Raw genomic sequence first — 14508 nt, 5'->3', positions numbered from 1 at the left:
CTATGTCATCCAAACAAAGTAGAACTAATTNGCTCTTACTATTTTAATATATATCTTTCAATTTTACATTTTTTACATTTATTGTATGTATGTTACTAATAATTTTTGTAACTTACAATCAATGAGACAGGTAAGCTTGATAATCTTTTGCAAGATTAGCAATATTCGGTTCAAAATTTGTAAGTTTTAGTTTTTTCATCGACCCCCAATAATGTTATAACAACCCCTGGGGTCAATATGGACCACTTTGGCGACCCCTGCTCTAGATGCTAAAGCAAAAATTTTGAATCTCATCAAGTTTCTTGTTAAATTGAGAATCTCATGTCTTATTAACTATTATAGTTTATCTAATGAGCTAATTAGATTATTTTATATGCATTTCCTATATGGGGAAGATTGTTGGTAGACAAAGTTGAAAAAACACAATTATTTTTTGTTTAAATCATTTTGTGCCAGAGCCTATGATAAGAATTGAATTGGATTGGCCACCTCTGGCTGTTAATATATCACTGTGTTTGTTACTTTTCTGGAATAAAATTATTGCTCTACCAAGCAATGATTACAGACAATTGATATATAACAAACTCTCATTACCCAATAGTATGACATCTCATGAGTTGTGGCCCACCACTATTAAAAATTTGTTAAACAATCTTGGATATCCTTTGCTAACTGTTTTATTTTCATTAGAAAAAATATGATTTTAAAATATTGGATAATATCCCTATTATATGTCCATCTGTTTATTTATTGTCTAATATAAATTATAAAATTAAATCATTATTCATTCAGCTTTGTCTAAATACATATATGATTATTTTAAAGGGAAAAGAATTGTTATACTGAATAACACTGAATATTCTTTTTGTAAAATGCTTATAGCAGATATGGTAAATCATCTGTTTTTGTTGTGCAAAATGCTTTCTGAAATAAATCAATTGATGGACCTGATTTTAACTATATTAATTTACTAGATGACAACACTATAAATTCTATAACTTTTTTGTTCAAACACTAAAACTTTTGTAACTTTTCATTAACTCCTTTGTAAAAGCTATTGCTATATCAATTAAAATAATAATTATTATATTTTTCTGTGCCTTCCCATATTTTTAAATATATAACCAAGACTAGTTTTCAGCCAGAATGCACTGATATGTTGTTATCAGATAGTATAAGAAGTATTGATAGCTTGATACTGTACATAGTACCAACAGTTACTCAGTAAAAAAATTCTATATATTTAATCACTATATATGCATACCATCAGTAATTTTTTTAATAAAAAGAGCATTATATATAACCCATGACAGTTTATAATGCAAAAAAATTGCTAGAACAAAAGTAAAACCTTTGCAAAAATCTTCATCATATACCCTGTATGTCTGTGGAGCCAACTGCTTCATACATGCAAATTTTGTAATTGCAATTTAAAATCAGCATATAATTTTCCCATTGTATAATCCACATCCCTTTTCAACTCATTTTTTAAATACTATGGGTATTACTCACAAAAATACAGTCATTTGTTTGTTTTTATCAAATGCTTTGTTTATAAGAATCTTATGTATATAGTTTATCAATGTTCATATTGATTTAAACTTGTAATTTATTAAATAAATATTTAAGCACTTTAATAGAAAAGAAATTATCTCAGCAATTCTTTTAACAAATAAATGTATATTGTTTACCCTGAATTTGCTATCAATAACTTTGTGCAGGTTTAATTTCCAATATAAGTCAATCAGATATCAATGCAATAGACTATTAGCCTATCATCTTTGAGAATCTAAGTTTGAATCTTACCTAAATTCTCATAATTTATCATAGACAATAGAGAGTAGATAATTATACTGTACATTATGAAGTTTGGTGAAACATACTAAAATGTATTTTGTTTAATTTTTCTATTAGATAATTACTTCAGTGTCTCCAACAAATGAGAAACCAATTGCTGAGGTGATTTCAGGAACAGTTCAAGATTACAATGACACCGTCACAGTCTGCAATGAAGCCTGGAAGACCTGGGTCGATGTACCACCTCCTCTACGTGGTGAAATAATACGACAGATTGGACATGCGTTAAGAGAAAAGAAGACTCAATTAGGGAAATTGGTTTCTTTGGAGATGGGTAAGATATTACCTGAAGGAGAAGGAGAGGTACGTATATTTTAATTGATCCTGTAGAATAATCAAAATATTAATTATATAGTAAACTAAGCCCAAAATTATAAATTACTGATAATCAAATGATAATGCCAAATTCTTTGGGCCCATACCATAACTTGGTTAATTACATATATAGATTAAAATATTTATATTTATTAAAAATCTTCCAATTATCCAAAATTATAAAATAAATTTTTTTAAAGGTTCAAGAATACATAGACATTTGCGATTATGCAGTTGGATTATCCAGAATGATTGAGGGGAAGGTTCTTCCATCTGAACGACCTGGTCATGCTCTCATAGAAATGTGGAATCCTCTTGGTACGATTGGCATCATCACTGCTTTCAATTTTCCTGTGGCAGTGTATGGTTGGAACAATGCTATAGCAATGGCTTGTGGTGATACCATGATATGGAAAAGTGCAGGAACAACTCCTTTGACTAGTATAGCTATAATTAAAATTTTATCATCTGTTTTAGAGGTAAGATTTTACATTACCAAGTTTTAGTAATTAAACATAGACATTAATAATCAATCATAAAGTACAAAATTATATCAAAATTAACTCTTCAAATATAAGTATAAATCATGAATACTATTAAGTTTGTCATCATTTAATAAAAATAATAAATAATGTTGGATATCTGTTATTTGACCATAAAATTACACAAATACACTTTTTGTACATTTCAGTATTAACTTTACACACTGAGCAAATATTAGAAGGTTAGAATAATTTAAAGAGCTTTGAATTATTCCACTTTAGAATGCAACATAACTACTTCATCTTTGGATGACTTCTAACCTGAGGCAGACCTGTAAATCGGGCCAAAAATGTTTGTTTGATGTGTAAAGTTAATGCTGAAACATGAAAAGTGTGTTTGTTTAATTTAACCAAAAATTTCAGCAGTTAGAAGACAGTTGAATTCCATTAAATTACTTCATAAGTAAAAATATTATTAAAGTAGATAAAATAACATGAAGTTAGTTCAAATAATGTAGGAAAATTACAACATTATAGCTTGATTAAATTGATAACAATTTAGGTTAAATGTTAATTGACAAATTGTCAGAACAATCTAAATTGAATTCAATGCATAAAATCTTTGTTTTAAGTTTGCACAAAAACGTTATCATTATATATTCATTCTAGAAAATTCTCAGATATTCATCATCTCAGCTATTATTATTTTAGGCATTTTTCTAAAATTGGATTACCTTAATCCCAGAATAGGGAATAAAACATGTTATAAGCTAGATTATGTAATTAAATTACATGTCTTTACCATGCATAGATGGAGCGCCATCAGTGCAAATGCTAATACAAGTTTGCCACCTCATTCCTCTCAATATGACATTTTGGTTTACCAGGTTAAAGACATCTTTTCCTCTTGTTCTTTCCTTCAATTCACAGCAAAAGAAAAACTGACTTATGATTTTACCACCTCTGATTATTCTCAGAAATGTAATTAGTAGAGCTTTGTTGCTGATGTCTGTACTTTCATCGATTTGTAAGGTTTTTGAGTTCATTTTTTGCTTCAGTGAAATGTTTGCGAAGCTGATCATCAATATTTCGTGAAATGTTTTTAATTTTATGAGAAATCTTGTGGGTTGACAAAGGAATGGTCTTAGTTTGTTTGATGGCTTCTTCATTAATCATTGTGCCAATGGCAATTTCCAAGGCTGGTAAAATAATGTTTTCAGCATCAGAATGTTTTTTTAATTAAGTTAATGCATTTCATAGTATATACAGTATTAAAATTTATTACTAATTAATTATTTAATAATTATGTATTATTTAATAATTAAATAATGCATAACTAAAAATGCTGAAATCATTGTTAATTAACGTAAGTCTAGATGATTTTTCATCATCTAGACTTACAATATAATATAGAATTTGAAAATTTTATTTTCACTCTTAGACAGTCTATGGTGTCCTCGCACATTTTTACCTATATTTTTAAATCTTTCATGGTACATCTGGAATTTCTTGTGGCATAGTAGTGTGCCGCCCATACAGTTTGGCAGACACTGGACTAGACGATTAATTGTGTCATAATATGCACATCGAGAACTTTTTACTTGTTTATCAAAAGCATTTGCTTGGAAGTATAAGGTAATCATTATTCATACCAGTGGAAATGCTTTTGCTTCTACCTTTTATTTGAAGCATTAGTTTTTACTTCTACCTTATGCTTATTAGCATTTCCTTGGTTTTTATTCATATGGACCAATAACTCACACTTGAGACTTTTATTTATTTTTGTATTGTTAGAAATGTCCTTACATTCTTGGATAATTGTATGCAGATTTTCCTTTATAAACAGATAAAAAATAAAATGAGTCCTCTTTCATCCCCTATCCACTGCACACACACGAACATTATACAGTACTTCATTTATGTTATTCCTGTTGTAAATTTGTGGAATGTGTGAAATTTAAAATAACTTTGATCTCTGACTGGGACATTCTACAGCCTCACAGATTACAATTTTTTTCCTTTCTTTCTATGGAGACTAATAAAGATTTTTATTCATTTTCATTATGAATTCAACCAGGCAGGCAAGAAGTGGCATCTAACATAGCTGGATCAAAATTTGAGAGTGATCAGACTAAAATATTATCCCTCAGAACAGTAGAATGACATTTTTATTGCTTTAACATTTTTGTCAATGAGTTATGAGACAGTTGTTTCAATTTTTTAAAATTTGTTATAAGCATACACTTGCTAAATGTAAGTTATATTTATGTAGGATATAGTATGAAATTAAAAATATGATGAATGCAATTGCAATAATAATAATAATAATAATAATTAATGATGTAACGAATATTCGGTTACTATTCGGTATTCGGCCTATTTTTCACTATTCAGCCGAATACCGAATATTTAATCACTATTCGGCCGAATACCAAATACCTAAAAGCAGGAGTAATAAATAACAAAAACATAGTAAATTAATCATTTTGTTATTTAGATTTAATGTTATTGAGTTATTGTTGTTTGTTTATATTTATTTATAACTTGTAACATGCACAAAATAAAAAAGAAAATAATATTAGTTACTTGTATTCACAATTTATAGTTACAAAGATCAGCATACGTACACGTCTATCGTTGGAGAATCCTCGCACATCTGAGGGTCTGACCCTGCCTATCCTTCTTTTTAAGCACTTGTCTTTGCTCTTCCCTTTCTCTTTCCTCTATCACTCTAATCCATGTATGCCTGTGCATACATCATAATACACGCTCATGATACTTTTGATTCATCACTTTTCCGTCGTAGAGTTCCCATTTTACAATTACATGACAGCCTGGTGATAACGGAGAAAAGAGACAGATAGGACGTCGATATAAGTCAGAGTTATGATTTCACAGATTTGAGACAGCTTGATAGCCCGAACGGCCCCAGGCTTTTGCTCGTGCACGCTAAGTGACTTTCATTACAAGCATTTAGCTTTCCGAAGTCTCTGACAACAATTGTTTGGCATTGACGGCCGCGAATTTCATGCCAATAAGCTGCCTCGACTTGTTCGATTATGTTATCGACTCAATTTCATATTTGTTTTCACATATTCACTTCGCGGTCCTTCTCTGTTCTTTTTTCCGTTATTTACACGTGTAGGTCATTTCATTGTTATCCACATTTGATATCATCATTTATCACATACTTCCATGACACTCTTGTCTGTCCGCTACAACTGCCAAGAATTAACGCAATTGGCGAAGCGTAGTGACAGCAGGCCAATAGAGAGCAGATGCCATAATGCAGTTTGCGCACCAATTTTCATATGTGCGTTAATCAAGCCGAATATTCGGCTATTCGGCCACGCTCCTGGCCAAATATTCGGTATTCGGCCTGAGGCCGAATATACTATTCGTTACAACACTAATAATAATCCATTCCAACTAATTGGTTTTGACTAATCTTGTATTTAAAAGTTCAACAATTAATTTGTTTTATAACTAATTATTGAATTTTAGTTGATGTGGGAATAACATTATTTCAATTTCTCATATAATTGATTTCTTTTTATTTATAATTTATGAAGTTTCTATTAAATCTAAAATAAAAAATAAAGCAGAAATTTTGTTTGCTGTAAATTGTATAAATAAATTATTGATAATATTTTGAACATTAATTTTTATTTTATATTTTAATACAAATTTATCAAGAAACTAAAATGGTGAAAAAATTTTATTTGATAAGTAGTATCAATAACTTATGAAAATTTATCAAAGAAATTTTGACAAAAATGATTTTTTTTTAGAAAAATAATTTGCCTGGAGCCATTTGTTCTTTAATTTGTGGGGGACCTGATGTTGGTGAAAGTATGACAAATGATACACGATTGCCATTGATATCATTTACTGGAAGCACTCAAGTTGGATTGAAAGTGGCACTGAATGTTCAGCAAAGATTTGGGAAAACAATTTTAGAATTAGGAGGAAACAATGCAATTATTATTGCAGATGATGCTGACATAAAGATGGTGGTGAGCTCTGCTCTCTTTGCTTGCGTTGGTACTGCTGGTCAAAGGTGTACAACAACCCGAAGAATCATTGCTCATGAAAAGGCAAGTTATATGTAATTAAGTTCATAAATTTTCTTTGTCAGAAATAAGATATATTTTAATATAATGTGAAATATCATTAATAAAAAATTTCAACATTTGTTTTATCAGGTATATGATGAAGTCCTAGATAGATTAAAGAAAGCATATTCCCAAATTAGAGTGGGAGATCCACTTGAATCTGGAACGATGTATGGACCTCTTCATACGAAACAGGGAGTTAATGAATATCTTGCAGCCATTGAAGAGGCAAAGAAACAAGGTGGAGTCATTGAATATGGTGGAAAGGTATAAGGTTTTATACAATTAGGCATTTTATTATTGTTTTGCTGAATATCTCTTATTACTTTTTAATTAATTTAGAAAATTGATAGAGAAGGAAATTTTGTAGAACCCACAATTGTATCTGGTTTATCACATGATGCAAACATTGTTCACAAAGAGACATTTGCTCCAATTGTTTATATTTTGAAAGCTAAAAGCGTTGATGAAGCTATAGCTTGGAATAATGAAGTCAAACAAGGTCTTACTAGCAGTATCTTTACAGAAAATCTTGGAAATGTGTTTAAGGTTAGTAAATTATTTGTGTGTATATTTATTGATATAACTTTTTGATATTAAATTTTGAATATAATATAAAACAAGACTGGTGAAGCCTATCTGAAAGCATGCGCTACAAAAGTGAATCAAATATTTTAAAAAATAAATTTATTATTGTTATTATATTAAATTTATTATAAAATTTAATTTTATACAATACCGAGTAGTTTTTACTATAGCTTATAGTGACTGTAAACGAAAATGTTCAGTTCCCTTTTGCACATGTGTGTAGATATGCATAATAAATGATCAAATGACTATAGTGGAGCTATAGTCATTTGATCATTTATTGGAGAGTTTCCTTATTATTTTTAGCACGTTGGAGCGTGCTAAAAATAATAAGGAAATAGATCAAGTAGTTGTTGTGCATGGGCATGTGCAATAAATGGCTTGAACAGAACATAATACTTAGGTAACTCCTATGCCTAACATTGGTAATTTCTTGCTGATCAAGTTTAGGCTTAAGTTATAAGTCTAATTTCCAACGTTTGGATTGAATGGAACACAACATTTAGGTAACGAAAGTGAAGTCATTGTGCATACACATGGAATCTGACAGATAGACAAAAGTCCTAACATAAGCACTTCTCCACTACTGTGAAGTGTGCTAAAAATGAAGAGTTTAAAAAATGAATTCATAATAACTTTAATTTATCTGGCTAATAGAGCTAACCTTTCAAATTAAAAAGTGTTTGCTGATTTACAAGTGCTTTCAATCCTAGTACGATCACTTTTAGGTCTAGTCAATAACTGAATGTAACATAATGTGTTCTAAATATATTTAAATGTAAGAATTTAATATTTAAACATAGAATCCTTAGTCTGCAACTAGAAAATACTGGTGCATTAATGAATGAACCATTTTTTTCTCAGATTATATTAAAAAAACTACTTTTTTGGAGAACTAACTTTCTCACAAACAATTTTAGGTAGTGTTTAAAATAAAAATGTGCATATTATTTGAAGGATAATAAATAATTGTTATTACATACATAATAATGTAATGGGTATAAATTGGATATAAGAAATGGGATTTCTTAAATTATTTTTCTTGGTCCTATATTATCTCATTGTTAGGATGGGCTGAAAAGGCAACTAGAACTGTATTAACTCTCATTTCCTAGACATCAAATTTGTGTTCTTTGATTCTACAGTTGTCTCACACTACATTATAAATATCTTACACTATGTATGCAACCTACATAGTGTGAGATATTTATAACAAAATTCCTGATCTATGTTAGGTAATTTGTATATTTTGCATTTTATATTTTTCAATGATTGTTATTTTTAAGAAATGCAAAGGGTATATTGTGGAGTTTCTGCAGAATATGGGAATTATTACATATAGAGTAAGGCTTTATTTTTAAATAAATTAAACAGTATTAGACTAATTATATCTGGATTTCAGCATTTTAATACAATAATAAATGCAGATAATTTCAGTCTCAAGCTTATTAAAGAATTATTTTTAAGACTGATTTTAAGTTCTGACCATTTAATCCAAATTATTTAAAAGCAAGATTTTCCATATTCAATGATTGTATGCATTATTATTAATTAAATATCTGAAGATAAAGTCCTTCTAAAAAAGGAACCACCATTTATTATCTTTGTATTATAGACTATACGTTCTTGGCGACTGGCCACCAAAAAGTCCTTTTAAAAACACAAAAATACATCCAATAAAAAATAGAAAAATTTTTTAAAAAGGAATTAGTGGCATACAGACGTCTTCTATCTACCATCATACCTTCTTGGGTTGTTTCGACCTTTTATCTATGTAGAAATGCACGCTGGTAAATGTAGATTAAAAAAGTTAAAAAATTAATTTTAACTTCAAAGAATATGAATGAATTTGAATTGATTTTAAAAAATAATTAATTTGTGCTGCAAAGACCATTTTTATGATCTTCATGTTAATAAAACTTACAAAAAAAAATTAGTATAAACTTATTCATTTCTTTATTTTATACACAGTTTTTTCTCTTATCCATAGCATATAAACAGGTTTTTGAGGTTTCAAATGGAACAGCTAACTGAACAATTTAAATGGTTAATAAACAATAAATTTATTATATAAATGTCTATTCAAGAAAGAAATATTTAGACTAGAAAAATATGTTTGCTCCTAGGCAGGATTTGAACTCATTTGGCATGTTATTAAAGAATCAATCGGGAGGTCAAGGATAACATTTAGTGTGAACTCTCTTATTGAGATCATTCATTAAATAAGTTCTTACCACATAATATCCTCAGTGTGTTCACTTTTGCTCCTTGCATAATTCAAGACTAAGCACTTGAGTCTTGTTTTTCTTTGTTCAGTGGACATGTGTTTTTTTACTATCAGATTTATATTGTGTGTTTATTTAAAAACTTTATTTTCAAAAATAGTGTGTAAATCAGTTTTAAAACTAAAATATAATATTTAATAAGCTAATTACTTGATAAACTACTTGCATATTATTTTACTTTGTGGAAAATAATATGCAAATAGTTAAATGAAGGTTAAGATTATCTTTGAAAATCTTTATAGGAGTAAAGGAAGAATTATGTCCTGTTTTGATCTAGACTGCTTAGATAATTTATTTATATCAAGAACTGGATTAATTTTTAATTACTTGAGTCTAGCAGTTCTGAGGCACAGATATTTTTGCAGTTTTAGTTTGTTTAAATTATTCTTTGCTACTGTGATTATTGAAATATTATAAAGAAGCACAATATGAATCAATTCAACAATAAAAATTTATTCAGTGAATTTACAGAATTTATAGAATATAAAACTATAATTTCTGGCCAACTAATGTAGTAGTGTTATAATAGTCAATATAAATGTGAAAAACATTATTTAAATGATGTTCAGGAGAATAAATTCTGAAATATTTGTCAATTTTAGTGGATTGGTCCCAAAGGTTCTGACTGTGGAATTGTCAATGTCAACATACCCACCAGTGGAGCAGAAATAGGTGGTGCCTTTGGAGGAGAAAAGGTAATTAAAATTTAGATCCTGTTTTTTTTTTTATTATAGCTTCATTCTTTACAAGAGAAATTACAAGCTTATTAGTTGAGAAGAAACATTGTTTTTCAGACTTCCTTAGCATTATTTTAAGGTGTAAATTATTCATAAATTTGTTGCAAAGTTTGAAAGTTATTGTTATTAATTCAGCCACATTTTCAGATTGTAAGGTGTAGTCTATTAGTTAATGATTCCAGCAAACTATTTAATTTCACAAATGCTTTCATCCTTATTGAAAGGCAATCTTCAGGCGAGAAAGATTCAAATCATTTATATTGTTACAGAATTTGAATCTCTTCATATGTTATAATGTTCTAATTTTAGAACTGTTTAAAAAATAGTTTAACAGCTTCAGTAATCTGACATTGATCAATTAGGTGTTACAGAATTTTGTCAAGCTTCCCATTAAAAATGGCAAAAATCAAGCCTGAGCTTTGGCACAATATTCAAGTTATTTAGGCTTGTCATCTTAGGATGCTCAAAAAAGGCACAGTAACTTATAACACAATATTGTATAGAAAAATGTTTCTCAAAATTTTGCACAAAAATGCTGTACAGAGTTTCTAGTTAAGCCAATAAATGAATTAAAATTAAATTATGGTTTGATATTTTCTTTTCAAGTAATATGAAAATTATTAAATGATGATTTTAATATTATTTGAAGAGAAAGGTTAACCTAGATATCTCATTGAAATCTAACCTAAGCTAAATGATCGCAGAATTGGATGGTTATTAGACTGTTGTGTGTTAGTGATTTAAATGCTATTATAACAATGAAAATATGAACTTTCAAAAGAACACATTCATGCACTGTTGCTCTGTCACTTAAAAAGTGATCACAATGCAACAAAAACTTGTGATCTCATCTCAAAGCATTTGTTAGTGTTCACAGGTAAACAAAGGTCAACCAATTGATACAAAATGTCAAATAGCCATTTTATGCTCATGGGATCAAAAGTTTGCACCAAAGATAATGAGATGTAATTGATATTGATGGTGATAACCTATCAAACTGAACTATAATTGTTGAATGAATTTTTTATACTTTTTTCTGTCTAAAGTTCACTTTTAAAACTTGATATAAAGAGAAGAGTAAATGATTTTGACAAATTACGTATTAGAAGAGCTTCACATTAGTGGTGTGCCAAAAATGGACTATGGGGACTAGGGTGGTCCTCTAAATTTCTTGAAGTACTATCTAAGTATTATTTTTAATCTATTTGTGTTTGAAACCTTTCACTTGAAAAATATGTATTTTTTAGTGTATTTTTTCCAACTTCCTCCCCTACTTTATGTTTCATTCAACTCTTCCACGAACCTACCTGAACATCCCTCAAGAGCTCCTTTAGTTGACTCATTGACAGAACTAGCTTTCAGACGTATTCCTGTCATACTGTAGTGTTTGGTGTGCATCCAGGCAGTTCTGTAATAAGAGATTTTGTTTCTTGTGCTTATTGAAAACAAAATTGCATTAGTGATTTTTGTATTTCTATTATCATAAAACACTTAAAAGTTTTCATCTAAAGTGTGAATCTACTTAAAAAAACTGTACAGTAATACCCCAACTTACGCGAACCCGGAGTTACGCGATTCTCAAATCTCGTAGATTCGTCTTTTGTTTGAGCGCCATGCAACCCTTGATTACTCACTCCCCCCACACTATTGTTCAGCTTACATGTTCGGATGTGTCGTGCAGAATCCACACAGCTACAGTTTATTTTGTGTTATTTATTTCTGTGTTTGTTATATCTACGGAGACTCGAGAGACTCTACTATGTCATCCAAACAAAGTAGAACTAATTCTTCTGCATCAAACAAGAAAAGAAAAACTTTATCTTTGGAATGTAAAGTTAACATTGGGTATGTTCGTAAAGTCGAACGAGTTAAGCGAGAATGACGTCATCGTTATTCCTATTTCGTTAGACTTTTCGAACGATTCGTTACTAACGCGTTTAACTCGTTTGACTTTACGAACGTACCCATTATTAAAGACTTCGATACAAAAATGAAAATTTGTGAATTGGCAAAGAAGTTTGATCTACCGGAATTGTCGGTCAGAACAATTATAAAAGGCAAAGAAAAAATTCTCGAAGCTGTGAAAAATGCTCAATCTTTAAATTCAAGCATCATTCGTAAACGTCACAGTATTATCGCTGAGATGGAAACAATGTTAAAATTATGGCGTAATAATCAAGTAAATGTGAAAAATTGTAAAATAATATAGGCCTAATTTGTTATACATATGTATTATCTAAGATTTTATTAAACATTTTTTTCTAAATTATTGTTTTCTTTAGTCTCCGGCCCCAATTAAAAATTATTTGTATGTATTTATATGCAAAATTATACCCCGACTTACGCGAATTCGACTTACGTGGTTACCGCTCGATCCCACCTATTGCGTAAGTTTGGGGTATTACTGTATATATGATTAGAAAGCTTTGAATTCAACATGGAAGGAGACTCATTAGGAGAAGTGGGTCCCTCACAGCGAAACATAACGCAGTTTGAATCTGAGAATGATGCATCTGATTTAGGTGAATTGTCACAGCAGAGTGAAGACAATCACAATTTCCTTGCTGTATTCTATTTTATTTAATCATCATTAAGTCCAAGCTGTTCATGATATGACATGACCCCCTCTATCTCCCCACCCCTTAACCATCAAAATTTAATAGCATCAATCCCCTAATACATGAATCTCCCTGCAAAATTTCAGAAAGTTTTGACAAAAGACGCAAGTTATTAAGCTTCAAAGATGGTAAACAAAATCATGTCCCCCACACATACAATAACATTCATACATACAGAAAATCCTGAAGTTTTCGCATTTCTCAACATTTCAAGGTCCTCTGAATCCAAAAATGTAAAAATCTGGGGGGTCATTTTTTTACTGATTGTAATTTATTAATATTTTTCTTTCCTGAAATGTAAGAGCTGGGAAAGTAAAATAAATGTGCCAATAATGTGCAAACAAAATGAATTTTTTACCATGTGTTTAAATAATAATTGTTATAATATATTAAAAATAGGTTTTCTCACATATGGTCCCTTTGAAAATTGTCACCGCACATGGTGCTTCACATTTATTATTAATAATTTTCGAATAACAATCTATATAATCAAAATATTATAGATAGTGAGTTGTTACATGCCTGAATGATTGATTTCTAAATTTCTTTTTATAGCAGATTGTAACTTAATGAACAATCATAATGTGTCATAATTTTGAATACTTAGTTTATTGATATAAATGTACAGTAATTCCTCTATTTACGTGAGTAATTTATTCCACGAAAACAGCATGAATGGAACTGTAGAAAGCCATTCCATATTCTCAAATACAGTATTTTTCTCTTACTGGAATAGAAAAATTTTAACTGAACTATTTTTAAACATATCTGTATAAGAGTTTATTGATGATAACTAATATTTATTTCCATATTTTTTTATATGTCAAAAAGTAAAATTGATTATTTAAAATAAAAATTTTTCAACCAAATTAAAGTAAACTTTCATAAATTGAGGGATTATTGTAATGAAAAATATGAATTTTTGGAATACAGTAGTATTACTAACTTTTTAAATGCTCCTCTAATCATATTCATATTAGTTTAACTTTCTTGTTATGTATTGTATCTGTATTTATTTAGCATACTGGTGGTGGAAGAGAAAGTGGCAGTGATTCTTGGAAGCAGTACATGAGACGATCCACTTGCACTATCAATTACAGTAAAGAACTTCCCTTAGCTCAGGGAATCAAATTTGAATGAAGATGGGATGAATGAATTGTCAAGTCCTGCCTTTCAATCCCTTTAAAGGTATAACAACAGTGCCTTGAAATCTGTGTTAAAATATTTTTTTATCTGTGTTAAATATATTTAAAAAAAATTTTTTTTTTTTTAAAATACAAAAACCAAAACTATTTTTTCACTTGTTAAAACTTTTTATGGTTTATAAGCAGTTTTTGCCATTTAAAAATCATGCCAAAAGTTCCAAATTTTGGTGAACTGCCAAAATTTTTGTAATGTTTTTGAAATTAAATATATTCAATGATTACAAAAGATTTTAAATATATAATTACACATTTCTATTATTGTGAACATGTGATTGTGATTTATTACAAATCAAATGATATTTTATC

The 14508-nt window shown here is 29.2% G+C and overlaps 1 protein-coding gene across 1 annotated transcript; it reads left to right on the top strand.

Moving 5' to 3' along the window:
• Positions 1-1920: 1920 nt before the first annotated feature.
• Positions 1921-14428, top strand: LOC111632185 (alpha-aminoadipic semialdehyde dehydrogenase-like). Its single transcript, XM_023376549.1, has 7 exons — positions 1921-2160; positions 2373-2651; positions 6446-6751; positions 6860-7036; positions 7112-7318; positions 10245-10337; positions 14018-14428. Exons 1-7 carry the CDS (start codon positions 2128-2130, stop codon positions 14135-14137), a joined length of 1215 nt encoding a protein of 404 aa, XP_023232317.1. The 5' UTR covers positions 1921-2127; the 3' UTR covers positions 14138-14428.
• The last annotated feature ends 80 nt before the right edge of the window (positions 14429-14508 follow it).

This window comes from Centruroides sculpturatus, unplaced genomic scaffold (genome assembly GCF_000671375.1).
Source record: "Centruroides sculpturatus isolate CEXI.00-Female unplaced genomic scaffold, Cexi_2.0 scaffold704, whole genome shotgun sequence".
Lineage (NCBI taxonomy): Eukaryota > Metazoa > Arthropoda > Arachnida > Scorpiones > Buthidae > Centruroides > Centruroides sculpturatus.
Note: the sequence above shows the minus strand (reverse complement) of the source record. Positions and strands in the feature narration are given on the sequence as shown.

What these genes read in the sequence shown, in the direction of transcription:
- LOC111632185 (XM_023376549.1), top strand. Translation starts at nt 2,128, where the DNA reads ATGGGTAAGATATTACCTGAAGGAGAAGGAGAG. An exon ending in TACCTGAAGGAGAAGGAGAG is followed by an intron (nt 2,161 to 2,372) that starts GTACGTATATTT and finishes ATTTTTTTAAAG; the next exon opens with GTTCAAGAATACATAGACAT. An exon ending in ATCTTGGAAATGTGTTTAAG is followed by an intron (nt 7,319 to 10,244) that starts GTTAGTAAATTA and finishes TGTCAATTTTAG; the next exon opens with TGGATTGGTCCCAAAGGTTC.